We start from the raw sequence: 13,774 nt of genomic DNA on the forward strand, positions 1-13,774 counted from the left end.
AACTACACCAAAATTAAAATTAACTAAAAAACTTAATTAACTAAAATTAACGTACAAGTATATATAAAACCTCGTTAAGCAGTGGCATTATTTAAGAACATTATTTTGTGGCGTTCACGCTCTGCCATGCGAAAGCGCTTCTTCTGCGCCTTCGACATTTTCGGTGGCTGCTCCTGAATAATGTTCTTAAATAATGCCCCGACTTTAATGTAGGGCAAAGGTGACACGTGCCATTCATCGTCCCAGCTCTCATCCACAGACGGCTAGGGTGCAGGGTGGCACGAATCTCCACTACTGCCTAAGGCCCCCGTCTGTTGGGGGTCATCACCTATTAAGTGTAGAGACAAGTATCTACGTCTGATGTGTGGCAGTGGAGATTCGTGCCATTCATCATCCCAGCTCTCATCCACAGACGGCTCGGGTGCTGGATGGCACAAAACCCCACTACCGCCTAAGGCGCCCGTCTGTTGGGCCTCATCACCTATCAAGTGTAGAGACAAGTATCTACGTCTGATGTGCGGCAGTGGGGATTCGTACCATTCATCATCCCAGCAACCATCCACAACAGCTGTGTACAGGGTGTACACCAACTACTCACGCCTCTACAAGTAACAGTTGTATAACACAAGGCCATTATCTACAATAACAAAAAGAGATAACTAAGTACAATGTGTATACATACAAAAAACTAGGTGATAAATTCAGAATGTTATTAGAACCCCCAGGGTAGCGTGTCTATTATTTTCTGGTAATGGTCTACGTTTGTTATAGTCCATGCGAAATGTCTTAGAAACTCTCTCGGCAGTTACTATATTTTTAGTATGCAATATAAAACAGTATTGTCTAATTTTTCAGTAATTATATCAACCAGAACGTCGCGATTTAGATATAAAGAATTTTCATAGTTTAGTGTAAACCCATTAATTTTAGTTACTTCGCGGCCTAGCTTTGTCTTAAAAGTGTAAGACTTAGGGCCAGTGGAGAAAAATTCAATAATATAGTCATCGGCCGGTAATTCGTCTGACCAATCACCCAACAGTTCACCCGTTTCGACTGTGTTAAGACCATCATTAATGTACACTACAGAATCCGTATCGAAATAGACAACTGCTTCGACCAGTTTATCAAGCATGTCGTACAACCTTAAGCGAGCATTGGCTGTTGTAAACGCTGCAATAAAAACATTTGTTTGGGTAGATTTTTCCAGAAACTGTTCTTTCACGCAAAATATTACCTGAGCCATGTCGTTATCAAAGAATAAACAGTTAGTAATATCTAGTGTGTCATCCAATAGTATCTCATGTCACCTCGGGGGAACAATTAAGGGTCTAACCACCTTCTGATATCCCCGGGTGCTCTGTAGAGGGCTTCGAATATACTGTCGAGAGCTCCTCTACTTAAGTCCATTTTCGGGTTATGGACTTGGAAAATATTTATCTTCTGATGACTTGTCTTGATAAAGACAAGATATTTCTTACATGACAAAGGTACACCAAGTCGAAATGAAGGATCAGGTCGTAGTCTTCTGAAGGCTTGTCTTGAAAAAGACAAGATATTTCTTACATGACGAAAATATACGTCGAAATATAACATCAGATTTTAGTTGAAACAATTCTCAGCCACAAAGTATGGAAAATAAATGCAGGAAGCAGAGCCCCGAGAGCACTAAGCTCTCGGAGAGCCCGCGAAGAACTGACCTGGCTGACCTGAAAATCGCCCATATTTATATGCGCTGTTCGAGCGATAAATAGGGATTTCCAGGTCAAGAGCCAATGGAAAAATTCGAGGCGGGGCGATGCGCATCGAAATGCGTACTAGTCCACAGACTATCGCATTCGATGACACTCATACCATCGTTTGCAGTTAGTGATATATTCGGTTTGGGACAAATTCACTCGTTGGCCGAATTTATCCCATAGACTGTTTAGACAGAGTTTAGCGACCTCTCTTCTACCTGGGTTAACAGAGATTTTAGACAGATCTAAATCTATTCCCATTTGCGTTTTTACAGTCAGAGCATATTCGTCGTTTGATGTACAAGTATGTGGACTACTTTCTAATTTTATTTTCATAAAGTCCTTTACGTATCCTTTAAACAACTCCCTAGTTATTTGCTCGAAATGCCACACCTCGCTAATACTGGTGATTTGATAGCCTTTTTCCAAAGCTTTCTTCATCTCCAACGTTGTCCATGTTCCTGAAAACATTCTTTGAGAATCCGTATGAAGGCACGTGTCGGGCATGTCTTCAATACATTGTTTGCAGAGAGGAAACAATAGCTTTGTTGTTCTTAGCGGTAATACAGGGTGATACAGCCGTCTAGGGGGAAGAACAGTGCACTGAATAAGACCAAACCACGAAAAATCATAAGCAACAGGATTGTAGATCTTAAGAGGATGACCCACCGGATAAGCGTCATAATATTGTACTGTTGGATAGAGAAACACGACATCTACATACCGGAGTTTTTTTTACCGTAAACCAGTAATTTGGTCGCATTTGTTCGGCCACCGTAAAAAGCGTTGTTCGGCCACCACCTTCTTTAACATTGTGAAGTTGATAAGTGGTAATGTAGGTATTAAACTTTTTAACGTGACGTGTATGCATGGTATGCAGCAGCCAAGGACAATTCATGGTACCCTGAAACACAAGTGTGACTGTCTGTAAATAAAACACATGCATAAATAGGTGCCTTTATATATATCCTAAAGACGTCATGTCTTTACGTAAAATCCTAAGTGTTATTCGTTAAGAGGAAAGTTTGATGGTAGGTATGTATATAAACAACGTAAATAAGGTTCAAACATATTTATTTCATTACAACTAATACAAAAACAGGATACGGGTTTGGTAGTACCCAGAATATAGTTGTTACAGCTATAACACAATACAATATTACATGTTTCAGTACATATTAGCAACTTCCGTAATATGCTATTTTCTAGTTCTTGAACCAATTTTAATATCTCTAAATCATCCACCAATAAATCGTAGTCGTCAATACAATAATCATCAGACATAGCTCTGTGTTCTAAAATATGTATGAGAGTGCTAAGTACAAATAAGAATTAACTTAAGAGTTAAGGTTATAATGTAAAAATAAGAATGTCGTGTGTATCGAGATGGGTTGACATGTCCAAAACGTCTTAATAGCGCATCGGTGGAAGCCACGCTACAAAAAAAAAAGGTCTTACCTATGAATGAAAGACTACTTCAGGTGTCAAATAACTATATTAAAAACCAAAAAATGAACACAACTACAATTAACTTTAAAACCTAAAACTACAAACTACTAAACTACACCAAAATTAAAATTAACTAAAAAAAATTCACTAAAATTAATTAAACCTTGTTAAGCAGTGGCATTATTTAAGAACATTATTTTGTGACGTTCACGCTCTGCCATGCGAAAGCGCTTCTTCTGTGCCTTCGACATTTTCGGGGGTTGCTCCCGAATAATGTTCTTAAATAATGCCCCGACTTTAATGTAGGGCAAAGGTGACACGTGCCATTCATCGTCCCAGCTCTCATCCACAGACGGTTCGGGATGGCACGAATCTCCACTACCGCCCGTCTGTTGGGGGTCATCACCTATTAAATGTAGAGACAAGTATCTACGTCTGATGTGCGGCAGTGGAGATTCGTGCCATTCATCGTCCCAGCACTCATCCACAACAGCTGTGTACAGGGGTGTACACCAGCTACTCACACCTCTACAAGCAACAGTTGTATAACACAAGGCCATTATCTACAATAACAAAAAGAGATAAGTAAGTATGATGAGTATACATACAAAAAACTAGGTGATAAAATTAGAATGTTATTAGAACCCCCAGGGTAGCGTGTCTATTATTCTGTTATTTTCTGGTAATGGTCTACGTTTGTTATAGTCCATGCGGAATGTCTTAGAAACTCTCTCGGTAGTAACTATATTTTTAGTATGCACGTCTCTACATATTTGATCATAATATAAAACAGTATTGTCTAATTTTTCAGTAATTATATCAACCAGAACGTCGCGATTTAGATATAAAGAATTTTCATAGTTTAGTGTAAACCCATTAATTTTAGTTACTTCGCGGCCTAGCTTTGTCTTAAAAGTGTAAGACTTAGGGCCAGTGGAGAAAAATTCAATGATATAGTCATCGGCCGGTAATTCGTCTGACCAATCACCCAACAGTTCACCCGTTTCGACTGTGTTAAGACCATCATTAATGTACACTACAGAATCCGTATCGAAATAGACAACTGCTTCGACCAGTTTATCAAGCATGTCGTACAACCTTAAGCGAGCATTGGCTGTTGTAAACGCTGCAATAAAAACATTTGTTTGGGTAGATTTTTCCAGAAACTGTTCTTTCACGCAAAATATTACCTGAGCCATGTCGTTATCAAAGAATAAACAGTTAGTAATATCTAGTGTGTCATCCAATAGTATCTCATACCATCGTTTGCAGTTAGTGATATATTCGGTCTGGGACAAATTCACTCGTTGACCGAATTTACCCCATAGACTGTTTAGACAGAGTTTAGCGACCTCTCTTCTACCTGGGTTAACAGAGATTTTAGACAGATCTAAATCTATTCCCATTTGCGTTTTCACAGTCAGAGCATATTCGTCGTTTGATGTACAAGTATGTGGACTACTTTCTAATTTTATTTTGTTTGCTCGAAGTGCCACACCTCGCTAATACTGGTGATTTGATAGCCTTTTTCCAAAGCTTTCTTCATCTCCAACGTTGTCCATGTTCCTGAAAACATTCTTTGAGAATCCGTATGAAGGCACGTGTCGGGCATGTCTTCAATGCATTGTTTGCAGAGAGGAAACAATAGCTTTGTTGTTCTTACCGGTAATACAGGGTGATACAACCGTCTAGGGGGAGTAGTAGTCTAGGGGGAGTAGTAAGAGTCTTATTAGTGCACTGAATAAGACCAAACCACGAAAAATCATAAGCAACAGGATTGTAGATCTTAAGAGGATGACCCACCGGATAAGCGTCATAGTATTGGACGGTTGGATACAAAGATACTACATCGATATACCGAAGTTTTTTACCATATACCATTAATTTTGTAGCATTTGTTCGACCGCCGTAAAAAGCATTACGGGGGTTTAAGGGTTCAACAATTTGAGGCATATTTTTACATTCTTTTATCCATTCACATTCCCACATTTCTACTAGGTTGTAACCGGCGTCTCGTAATTGATTAGAGCGTCTCATTGTTTTCTCGTACAAATCACCCATAGTTTCATTATTGACATGGTTTATTGTGTCGTTCTTAAAGCAATCTGGGTGACCGTGCCAAAAACAACCATGAAACTGGTACACAGTGTGTGATTCTTTACAGAAACCATCAGCTTTTGCTCCACAAATTGTTACTTCTCCACCGTTGAGTGCATGTTGCACGCCTGGAAACTGTGATAGCCATGAAACGGCTGCAGAGCTGTATATATCTGTTTTTTCAACAACTGCTATTTGATTGCGGGGTAAATATTTCGACCGGTAAATGGCTAAACATGTACTAGCTATCGTAACGTACTGAAAACAATCAATATTGGCAATGGTTAAAAATTCTTTACGAAGTTCTAAACAACCACGTCGCAAAATATCGACATCAGAGTCACAATAAGCATGAAGTTCTTTTTGAAAATCAAATACATATGCTTCTTGCACGCGCTCAGCATGCCATTTTAAAAAGGTTTCTCTTTGTGAGGGTTTCATTGTATTTGGACTGTAATAAGATGTGTCAGGGAGTGGTCCAATGTATGAATGGTTTTCTAGTTTGTTAAAATAATGAGGAAAATAACCTTTTTTCAACTCGGTCAAACCAAAAGTTTTAGGGAAACCTGCTAATGGTCCACAGACAAAATTAGAGCTATCTATAATTTTTAAAGCAAGGTGCGGTATTGTTAACAGCATCAGCTTGGAACCACTGTAAATAGTATAGGGTTTTATTGTGATATTTACGCAGTACTTCAAAATAAAATAGGAGTCGTAACCTTTAGCGTTGTGCCCAATCGCTGTGTATGCACGGTTCTTCTCAGAAATGAACCATTGGCAAAACTCGTTGTTATCTTTAAAAACAAATTTATTTCCATCAAAATCGTGAGCTATTATTAAAATAGGTACATGTACTCCATCAACAAGCATTGTTTCGTAGTCAAAAAATAGGTATTTTTCTGTGTAAGTACATTTACGTACAAAGACATCTGTAAGGCTGTTACAGGCACACGGTACGGTGCAGATGGTAGGGTGTTTGTAATTTGCTTTGCACCCTGTGTTTAATTGATCAGAATGTTTGTTGCACGTGCATGGCACAGAGCAAATACCTCCTTTGGCAAGCTTTCTCTGCATGTAACACTTATGTGTGGAGGTTTCCACCCACTGGAAACAGTTTGCACATGTGCTAAACCCACAAAGATGTTTTTTATTCCTCTGTATCACTTTGTTACAGCCTGTACATTTATGCACAAGTGCACACACATCCTGATGATTCTGCAAGCACTCCTCATTAAAACAGTATCTATTACAGTTGTTACAATAAATTTTGTGTTGTTCTTTATGCACGGGCTGATTACACATATCGCATATTACAGACTTTTTACAACGATGTTTATGTTTGTTTTGGTAACATGTGTCGCATCTATGACAATAATACACACACCCATAAAAACCAGCCATATTATTAATGACATCATAATGGTCTTTTAGTTTATACAGGCATAATAGTGTGGGTTTGGGCGGTCCTGCATAAATAACCGAATTGAAGTTCTCTACACAAACAATTTTAATTTGTACATCAAGCAGTTGTTCAGCTCGCTGAATATCCTTCAGAGAACAACCAACAGCTGCATCTATGTAAAAAATTTCACATAGTTTACGAGCTAGTACTCCTTGAAGTTGACGACCTTGGCGTATGTTTGCTATTTGTCTAGATGTTAAAGAGTGGTTTACGATGGTTGTTGTATGGTATGTTAGAGCAACGACTATGGCTCTTAAGGCACACAAATTATCACTGTTACGAATTACAGTTATACTTCGCTTGGTGTGACGGTTTCTCGCTAAATTTAAGGTAGTGGTACGACCACAGCCTCTAGGTAATTTCAGCACTTGTATGTCAAACGTTGTGTCGTGAATATCGACCGACTCGTCAGATGTCAAGACGTTTTCAATTAGATCTAATATACTACCAAATGTGGTAGAAGTAGACGCTGCTGTTGAAAGGGGCTGATTAAAGCGTGGGTTACTAGCAATAATTCTAATTTTATCACCTATTACATAGTTTGATTTTATTTTTACATCTTCTAAACAACTATTTAATGTAGTGAGCAAGTCCTCTATAGCATTGTTTGTGCGTGGTGTGGTGCAAGAGTATGTATGTAAATACGCGTCAAACTTTCGTACATATCGGCGATTTAAAAGTGTTACAGTACAAGCCATGTTACTAGAATAAAAACAAAAGATTCTTTTACCGATTTAGGTGCCTGTTTTTTTGTAACAATATAAATACTACAAAGGACTAATAAACCGCAGAAAAAATACAGACAATACGGTTGTATAACATTCAATATAAAGTCATGTCGTGAAAGCTACGGGGAGGGTTCGACATAAGCAACAAGTCGCAACAGTCTAAGCACGTTGCTGCATAGCCACATGGCAACGACACTGTATATCTATATAAGATCTTCGTAAAACCATGTTAAGATTTTATGGTAGTAATCATGTAGGTCATTCTGCGAAGATCTTACATGATACACAGGTTAGCCTATACTAACAACCAATCATTACATAACAATGAGTCAACATTAGATATATTATATATAAAGTCTTGGTGTGCATTCTACGGGTGTTTTACATAGACAACAGATGTTGTTAAGTAAACGAGAACAGTCTAGACAAGATGTGGCATGTCCACAAGGTAGTGCGACTGTGTTAATTTCCCTACTTAAACAAATTTTACATATAATACGTTGATTCGCCTCTCTGTTTACCTCAGTGTCTTGTGTTTCCACATTTGTGTTTACCTCAGTGTCTTCCACATTTTTGAAGATATCAATGATAATACAAAGATCCGTAGTTATAGTTCGTTTAAATGGGCCTGTATGTATAAAATTGCATGCAGCTGCTCTGATTTCACTATAATTACGTAGAGGAGTACGCGAACTAGTACTGTTGTTGTGAAATGTTGCTAATCGAACACTCATCAAACTAATGTCTTTATTCGTTATATAATAAGTTTTACCATTTTCATAAAAAAAAACCAGCTTCTGCGTGTTTTTTAGCAGAAATATTCCTATTTGTAAAAGTTTTTAGACGTTCTTCGACAGTCCACAGTTTTTGAGCTTGTTTATATGCAGTCAGAAAACAACAATCGTCTTTATGTTTATCTAACGGTATGTCATCTGCAATCCCTTTATTATAAACAACACCGCAAAAAGCACATAAGACTTTATTATTTATACCTGTATAATAGAAACCAGCAACAGCTAGTACTATCGGTTTGATGGGGTGGCTGGGCATCCATTCGTCAAAAGAGCTCAAGCGCTTGATGATTACAGGGTACAGTAGATGTGCGGTTATCATTTTTTCTACAATAAAAAATCTATGTAACTATTTCAGCCATCAGTCTTGAAGTGTGTAAGAGCAACTTTATTGTCTAGTTAGCACATTTTAGATGATAAAAGTGGGGGATTTTCAATAATTTTGCATATTTTTGTAAATCTACATTTGACAAAGCATGTTTTGGAATCTTTATTTGATCCATTTTCTCATTCATAAAAAAATACCCATTCCTCTTTTATATGGTTTCAAGTATAAACCTTTTCCAATTGCCAGTGCTTCCATTTTACGATTATGACGTTGTTTTTCAAGTAAATCTTCTTTAGCTGCTTTTGCGTCGTTAATAGTTTTCACGATAGCTGATGTGCCCCCAGCAATAGTGCCCAATGCGCTCAACCCAGCAAATATCGGTATTAGAGGTAATATACCCCCAGTTTTTGGAACTTGGATTACTTGACCACGTGGTTTTTTAATGTTCTTGTAGGATTTCACAATTCGTAATGCTTGTTGAATAGCTTCTCTTAACGTTCTTGGTTTGCTTTCCAATAGTTTCTTTCTAATGTCTCGAATTACTCTCAATAAACTAAATGACTTTTGCTTTGAAATTTTTCTTTTAGAAGATGAGGAGGAGGAGGATGTGACCCTTCTTTTAGTGGTGTTTCTGGTCTTTTTCTTATTACCAACCATCTTGACTGTTTCCAACCAACTACCCATAATACATACAACAACAAGTCTTTTATCTCATTAAAAAAAAAAAAAAAAAACGACAATAGAAAATAGAGCATATATTAATTATTATTAATTACATAAAAAAATTTTAAAATTACTGTCTTCTAATGTGGTTGATTCCTTCGATTGGAAATGGTAGCGGTCTCCTTCTTAGTGGGTAATCGGCATCTCTATGGGGTTCGAAATGGTTAAGCCTCCCTAGTTGTTGTGCTTGAACACCCTCATCTCTTTGCCGATACCTACTAAATTCTCTCGTGAAGAGTCTTGTCCTGGCATTGTCTCTTTGCTTAGTATGGAATTCAACAACACAACTCTTAACTCCCATTTCACTGTTATCTTTACTTTTTTTCGCTGTTGAACTGTTAACACACAGCTTATTACCAACGATACAGATCAGACTGAATTAGTATCACTGACTAACTGATAGATCAATTTAAAATTAACCGAATTTAAATAGTAAGAATAAAAAAATATATATTAACGTAATTGACTGACCTATTTGATCTTTATTGCAATGCAGAAAATAGTACAAAACATGTTTATCATTAAAACGTTTATTATTTCAAAATTAATTTATCATTATCTAAATAAAATGTGCTCATCTGCATATAATGTATTTTGGTGACCTATTTGACCTAAAAATGCATTGACGTCAGCGTTATCGTTAAATATGTTTATTGCATGTATAATGTGTTTTCGATGAAGAAATAAAAATTTAATCACGTTGCATAGCGTGTTGTAGATTTGCGTCAATGTATTTTTTTTAAATGTAGTAAAAATACTTCGTGACCAATTTTATTTATAATATTACAAATCACATAAAATTATTTTTTATATTTATACATTATATCTTATTTTTTTAATTGCTTGGTCATCCATAGTATCGTTATCGTCGTCACGTTTTCTTTTTTGGGTATTGTTCAATATTTCGTTTACATCATTTTTTGGCTTTTTAGCACCCATAATATTTTCATCACTTATTTTCCGTTTTTCCGTTTTTCTTGTGTCTCCTCTGTTTATAGAGTCAACAGCGAACTCATTTGAAATGTCTACATCCATATCATCTCTAATTTCTTTTGCTCTTTTATGATTTAAAAGCTTTTGTTGTATTTTTTGTTTATTTTTTTTTACATTTTGTTTGCGTTTACTTGATTTGGAAATAGTTAATCCTTGGAGTAATAAAGTACAATGGTCTATGTTTTCAGTTAGTTTTTCTAAATTATTTTTAGCTTTGTTCAATTCTTTACTACAACTTTTTGTTACAGCTTTATATTTAGTAGAACCTAGACCCATACCTAATTTCACTTTTGCTTTCATTGCACCAGCTACACCAAGTGCTGCCAACTTTTCTGAAAATGCTGTATTTTTCGATCGAAACTGTTCAAGAGCTTTTTCACCTAGAATCTTATCAGCCTTATGTCGTTCGGATAGATCTTTATTTTGAGAATATGCAATATCATGTTCACGACACGCCTCGTCTAATCCATTTATTCCCCTATCCTAATTTATTCATGACAGCGTTTAACATATTGGTAGCGTACTCGTAGACGATTTACAAATTAATACATAGTTATTCTAAATATAAGTCTTTATATATTTTTTCTCTTCTTCAGACAACTGACCTCACATTTCACCAAACATACTACTTGGTATATTTTTAGCACCAGATCTGGATCTCAAATATTCTATGTAGTCACAGTTTATACAATTCCTATTAGATATTTCAGTCTCCCCACCACACTTTGGACATTTATACTTTACTGGTACAGGCATACTTATTTTTGGATAAATAGATGACTTGGGTTATTTTTGTCACCACCAAATTGTCTAAATATACTTTTTAAGTAACAATTTACACAAAGTGTATTTGGAATCTCAGTTTCACCACCACACTTTGTACATTTATATGTCACAGGTACAGGCATATTCAAAGGGTAAAATAAAATTAGCTTTATGTTATATTTACAGCAACTTTATTTATATATTTTAAATACAATTGCATTATTTTTGTGGTCTCTGCCTCTTTACATACATTCTACTTGGTATATTTTTAGCACCACTCTCTTCCCTGTACACTTGTTCCAATTCACAATTTATACACAGGTCATTTCGTTCTTCAGTGTCACCCCCACACTTTGGACATTTATGTTTCACAGGAACAGGCATATTTATTGTTCTCACTCACAATTTATTTGTTGTTGTCGTTGATTCTCTGAAAAATGGGATAAACTCTTTCTACAAAAGCACAATCGGGACTAAAATTTTTGTGATCTTCAATTATATTATCATTTAATTCCCATTTGTAAATCTCTACGCCACACTTGAAACACTTTACTATATCTTCCACTTGGAGAAAGTAAAATCCACAAGCAGCTAACTCTATTTCAGATTTATTCCCCTTCCAATTGTTAAAAGTTGAGAGCCTTGAATAAAACTCGTCTAGCTTTAGCATGTACACCTCAAGACACATCTTGATTACTGACTCAAAATTTTGCTGGATACATTTATTTTAAATAAGTTATAATAAATCTTATCAGTAGCTATATTTCTAAAACATCAAATAAATAACTTGTTTCAAAACAAATAAAATTTATAGTATCAATCCAATATTGTTTTATTTACATCTTTATTTACCCACATATATCATTAAAATATATATATATATATATATATATATATATATATATATATACCCAATAAAGCATTTATGTGATACATTGTTATTTTTCCTTTTCCTACAAGTTTCAAAAGTAAAGATAAGACTAGGCAGGCTATACAGATATATCTAAGCATCGTACACAAAAAAAAAAATTTTGACGCACCAACACCTAAAATATTTCCAGGTCTCAATACAAATTTATTTTTTCGATCACCCTGTACAAATTTAACGAAAAGAAGAGGAGATGAAGCGATAAGCGATAAGTTTTACACTCCTCATACAGGGTGGTCTATTAGAGGGAAAGAAGAAGAGATCTAGAGATACGCGACCAGTTCTTACAACCCTCTGGTCATTGTTGATCACTTCTTGTACTTCTTACCCTCTGGTCATTGGCGATCACTTCTTCAGGACAAGTAATTACAGGTGAGGCAGGTGACAATTCTTCGGCTGAGAAGAAGAAGAGATCTAGAGATAAGCGACTAGTTCTTACGACCCTCTGGTCATTGTCGATCACTTCTTCGGGAGAGAAGAAGAAGAGATCAAGCGATAAGCGACTAGTTCTTACAACCCTCTGGTCATTGTCGATCACTTCTGGTACTTCTTGTACACCCCCAAGGTCAAATCATGGCATCGATACCTTCGCATCGGAGACCCTGATGGACAGGTTACCAAAGTGATTCAGGACCCCGCTTGCTTATCTACTGACACATATATTTAAATGTATACGGATAGCAAGCAGGAAAAACTGCAAAAAGACCAGTCCCTAGAAATCAAGAAGGCGAGATTTTTCGGCATTTCACAAATTCAAATAACAAAGAACTGTTATGTAGTGATGCACAAAAAGGAACAGCACAAACTTTTGTCTATACACATACTATGTGTCTGTCAGATACAAACTATAGAAAAAACACGCAAATTTAACTATTAGACAGCCATAGAAACAAGAAAGGGTATGTAACAGAAAACTTTTGTCTATACAAATACTAATTATGTGCCTATCAAATACAAACTATACACACGCAAATTTAACGATTAGACAGCCATAGAAAACAAACAAGGGAATGTAACAGAAAAAACTTTTGTTTATACAAATACTAATTATGTGCCTATCAGATACAAACGACAAAAGCAAGAACACTAGAAAATTCAAAAATGCAGACGAACAGACGCAGCCATTTCGTACATAAAAATGACTATGCGCCTATCAGATACAAACGACAAAAGCAAGAACACTAGAAAATTCAAAAATGCAGAAGAACAGACGCTGCCATTTCGTACATAAAAATGACTGAATATCAAAGGTACAGAAGTAAAATACAGAAGAAAAAAACTACTTGTCTACGAACACGCCTAGCCAAAACAGCACTATTTTAAAACACAGCCTGTAAAAATTATCTGCCTGCTCCCGATCATAAAAATGCCAAAAATAAAAACGTAAAAGAAGGTAGAAACACACAAAAAACAAACATATTGTCTACGAAAAAATTTGAGAGTATTTGAAATGTGACATAATCGACAAAATCGTGGAACAAACCTCTCAAAATCGTAGAAAAAACAAGTACTACAATGTTATGTATTTGCTGTTTTTTTGTATGTTGTAAACATATGGAGACAAACTCTAGAAACAGAACTGGAATACAGATTAGCTGCATACTAGATTGGATTCATGAGCAGCTAGAGCCTGTATAGAGCAACTATTCTGTATGTTCGTAGCTGCACGAACCACTAGAAAAGGAAAACTCAGATCGAACACACATTAATTACTACATAAATTCAGGAAAAAAAGGACCAGCTCACAACAAGGTACTAGAGAATATAAACTAGA

General features: G+C 36.1%; 2 protein-coding genes across 2 annotated transcripts; both read right to left on the reverse strand.

Moving 5' to 3' along the window:
- Nucleotides 1-3,823: 3,823 nt before the first annotated feature.
- LOC140450619 (uncharacterized) lies at nucleotides 3,824-4,591 on the reverse strand. The gene has a single exon (XM_072544278.1). It carries the CDS (start codon nucleotides 4,589-4,591, stop codon nucleotides 3,824-3,826), a length of 768 nt encoding a protein of 255 aa, XP_072400379.1.
- Nucleotides 4,592-4,844: 253 nt separating this feature from the next.
- Nucleotides 4,845-7,442, reverse strand: LOC140450620 (uncharacterized). Its single transcript, XM_072544279.1, has one exon. The coding sequence runs from the start codon at nucleotides 7,440-7,442 to the stop codon at nucleotides 4,845-4,847; it is 2,598 nt and encodes an 865-aa protein (XP_072400380.1).
- Nucleotides 7,443-13,774: the final 6,332 nt, after the last annotated feature.

This window comes from Diabrotica undecimpunctata, chromosome 9 (genome assembly GCF_040954645.1).
Source record: "Diabrotica undecimpunctata isolate CICGRU chromosome 9, icDiaUnde3, whole genome shotgun sequence".
Taxonomy (NCBI): Eukaryota; Metazoa; Arthropoda; class Insecta; order Coleoptera; family Chrysomelidae; genus Diabrotica; species Diabrotica undecimpunctata.

Coding starts and splice junctions, on each gene's coding strand:
- LOC140450619 (XM_072544278.1), bottom strand. CDS start 4,591: ATGGGAATAGATTTAGATCTGTCTAAAATCTCTGTTAACCCAGGTAGA.
- LOC140450620 (XM_072544279.1), bottom strand. CDS start 7,442: ATGGCTTGTACTGTAACACTTTTAAATCGCCGATATGTACGAAAGTTT.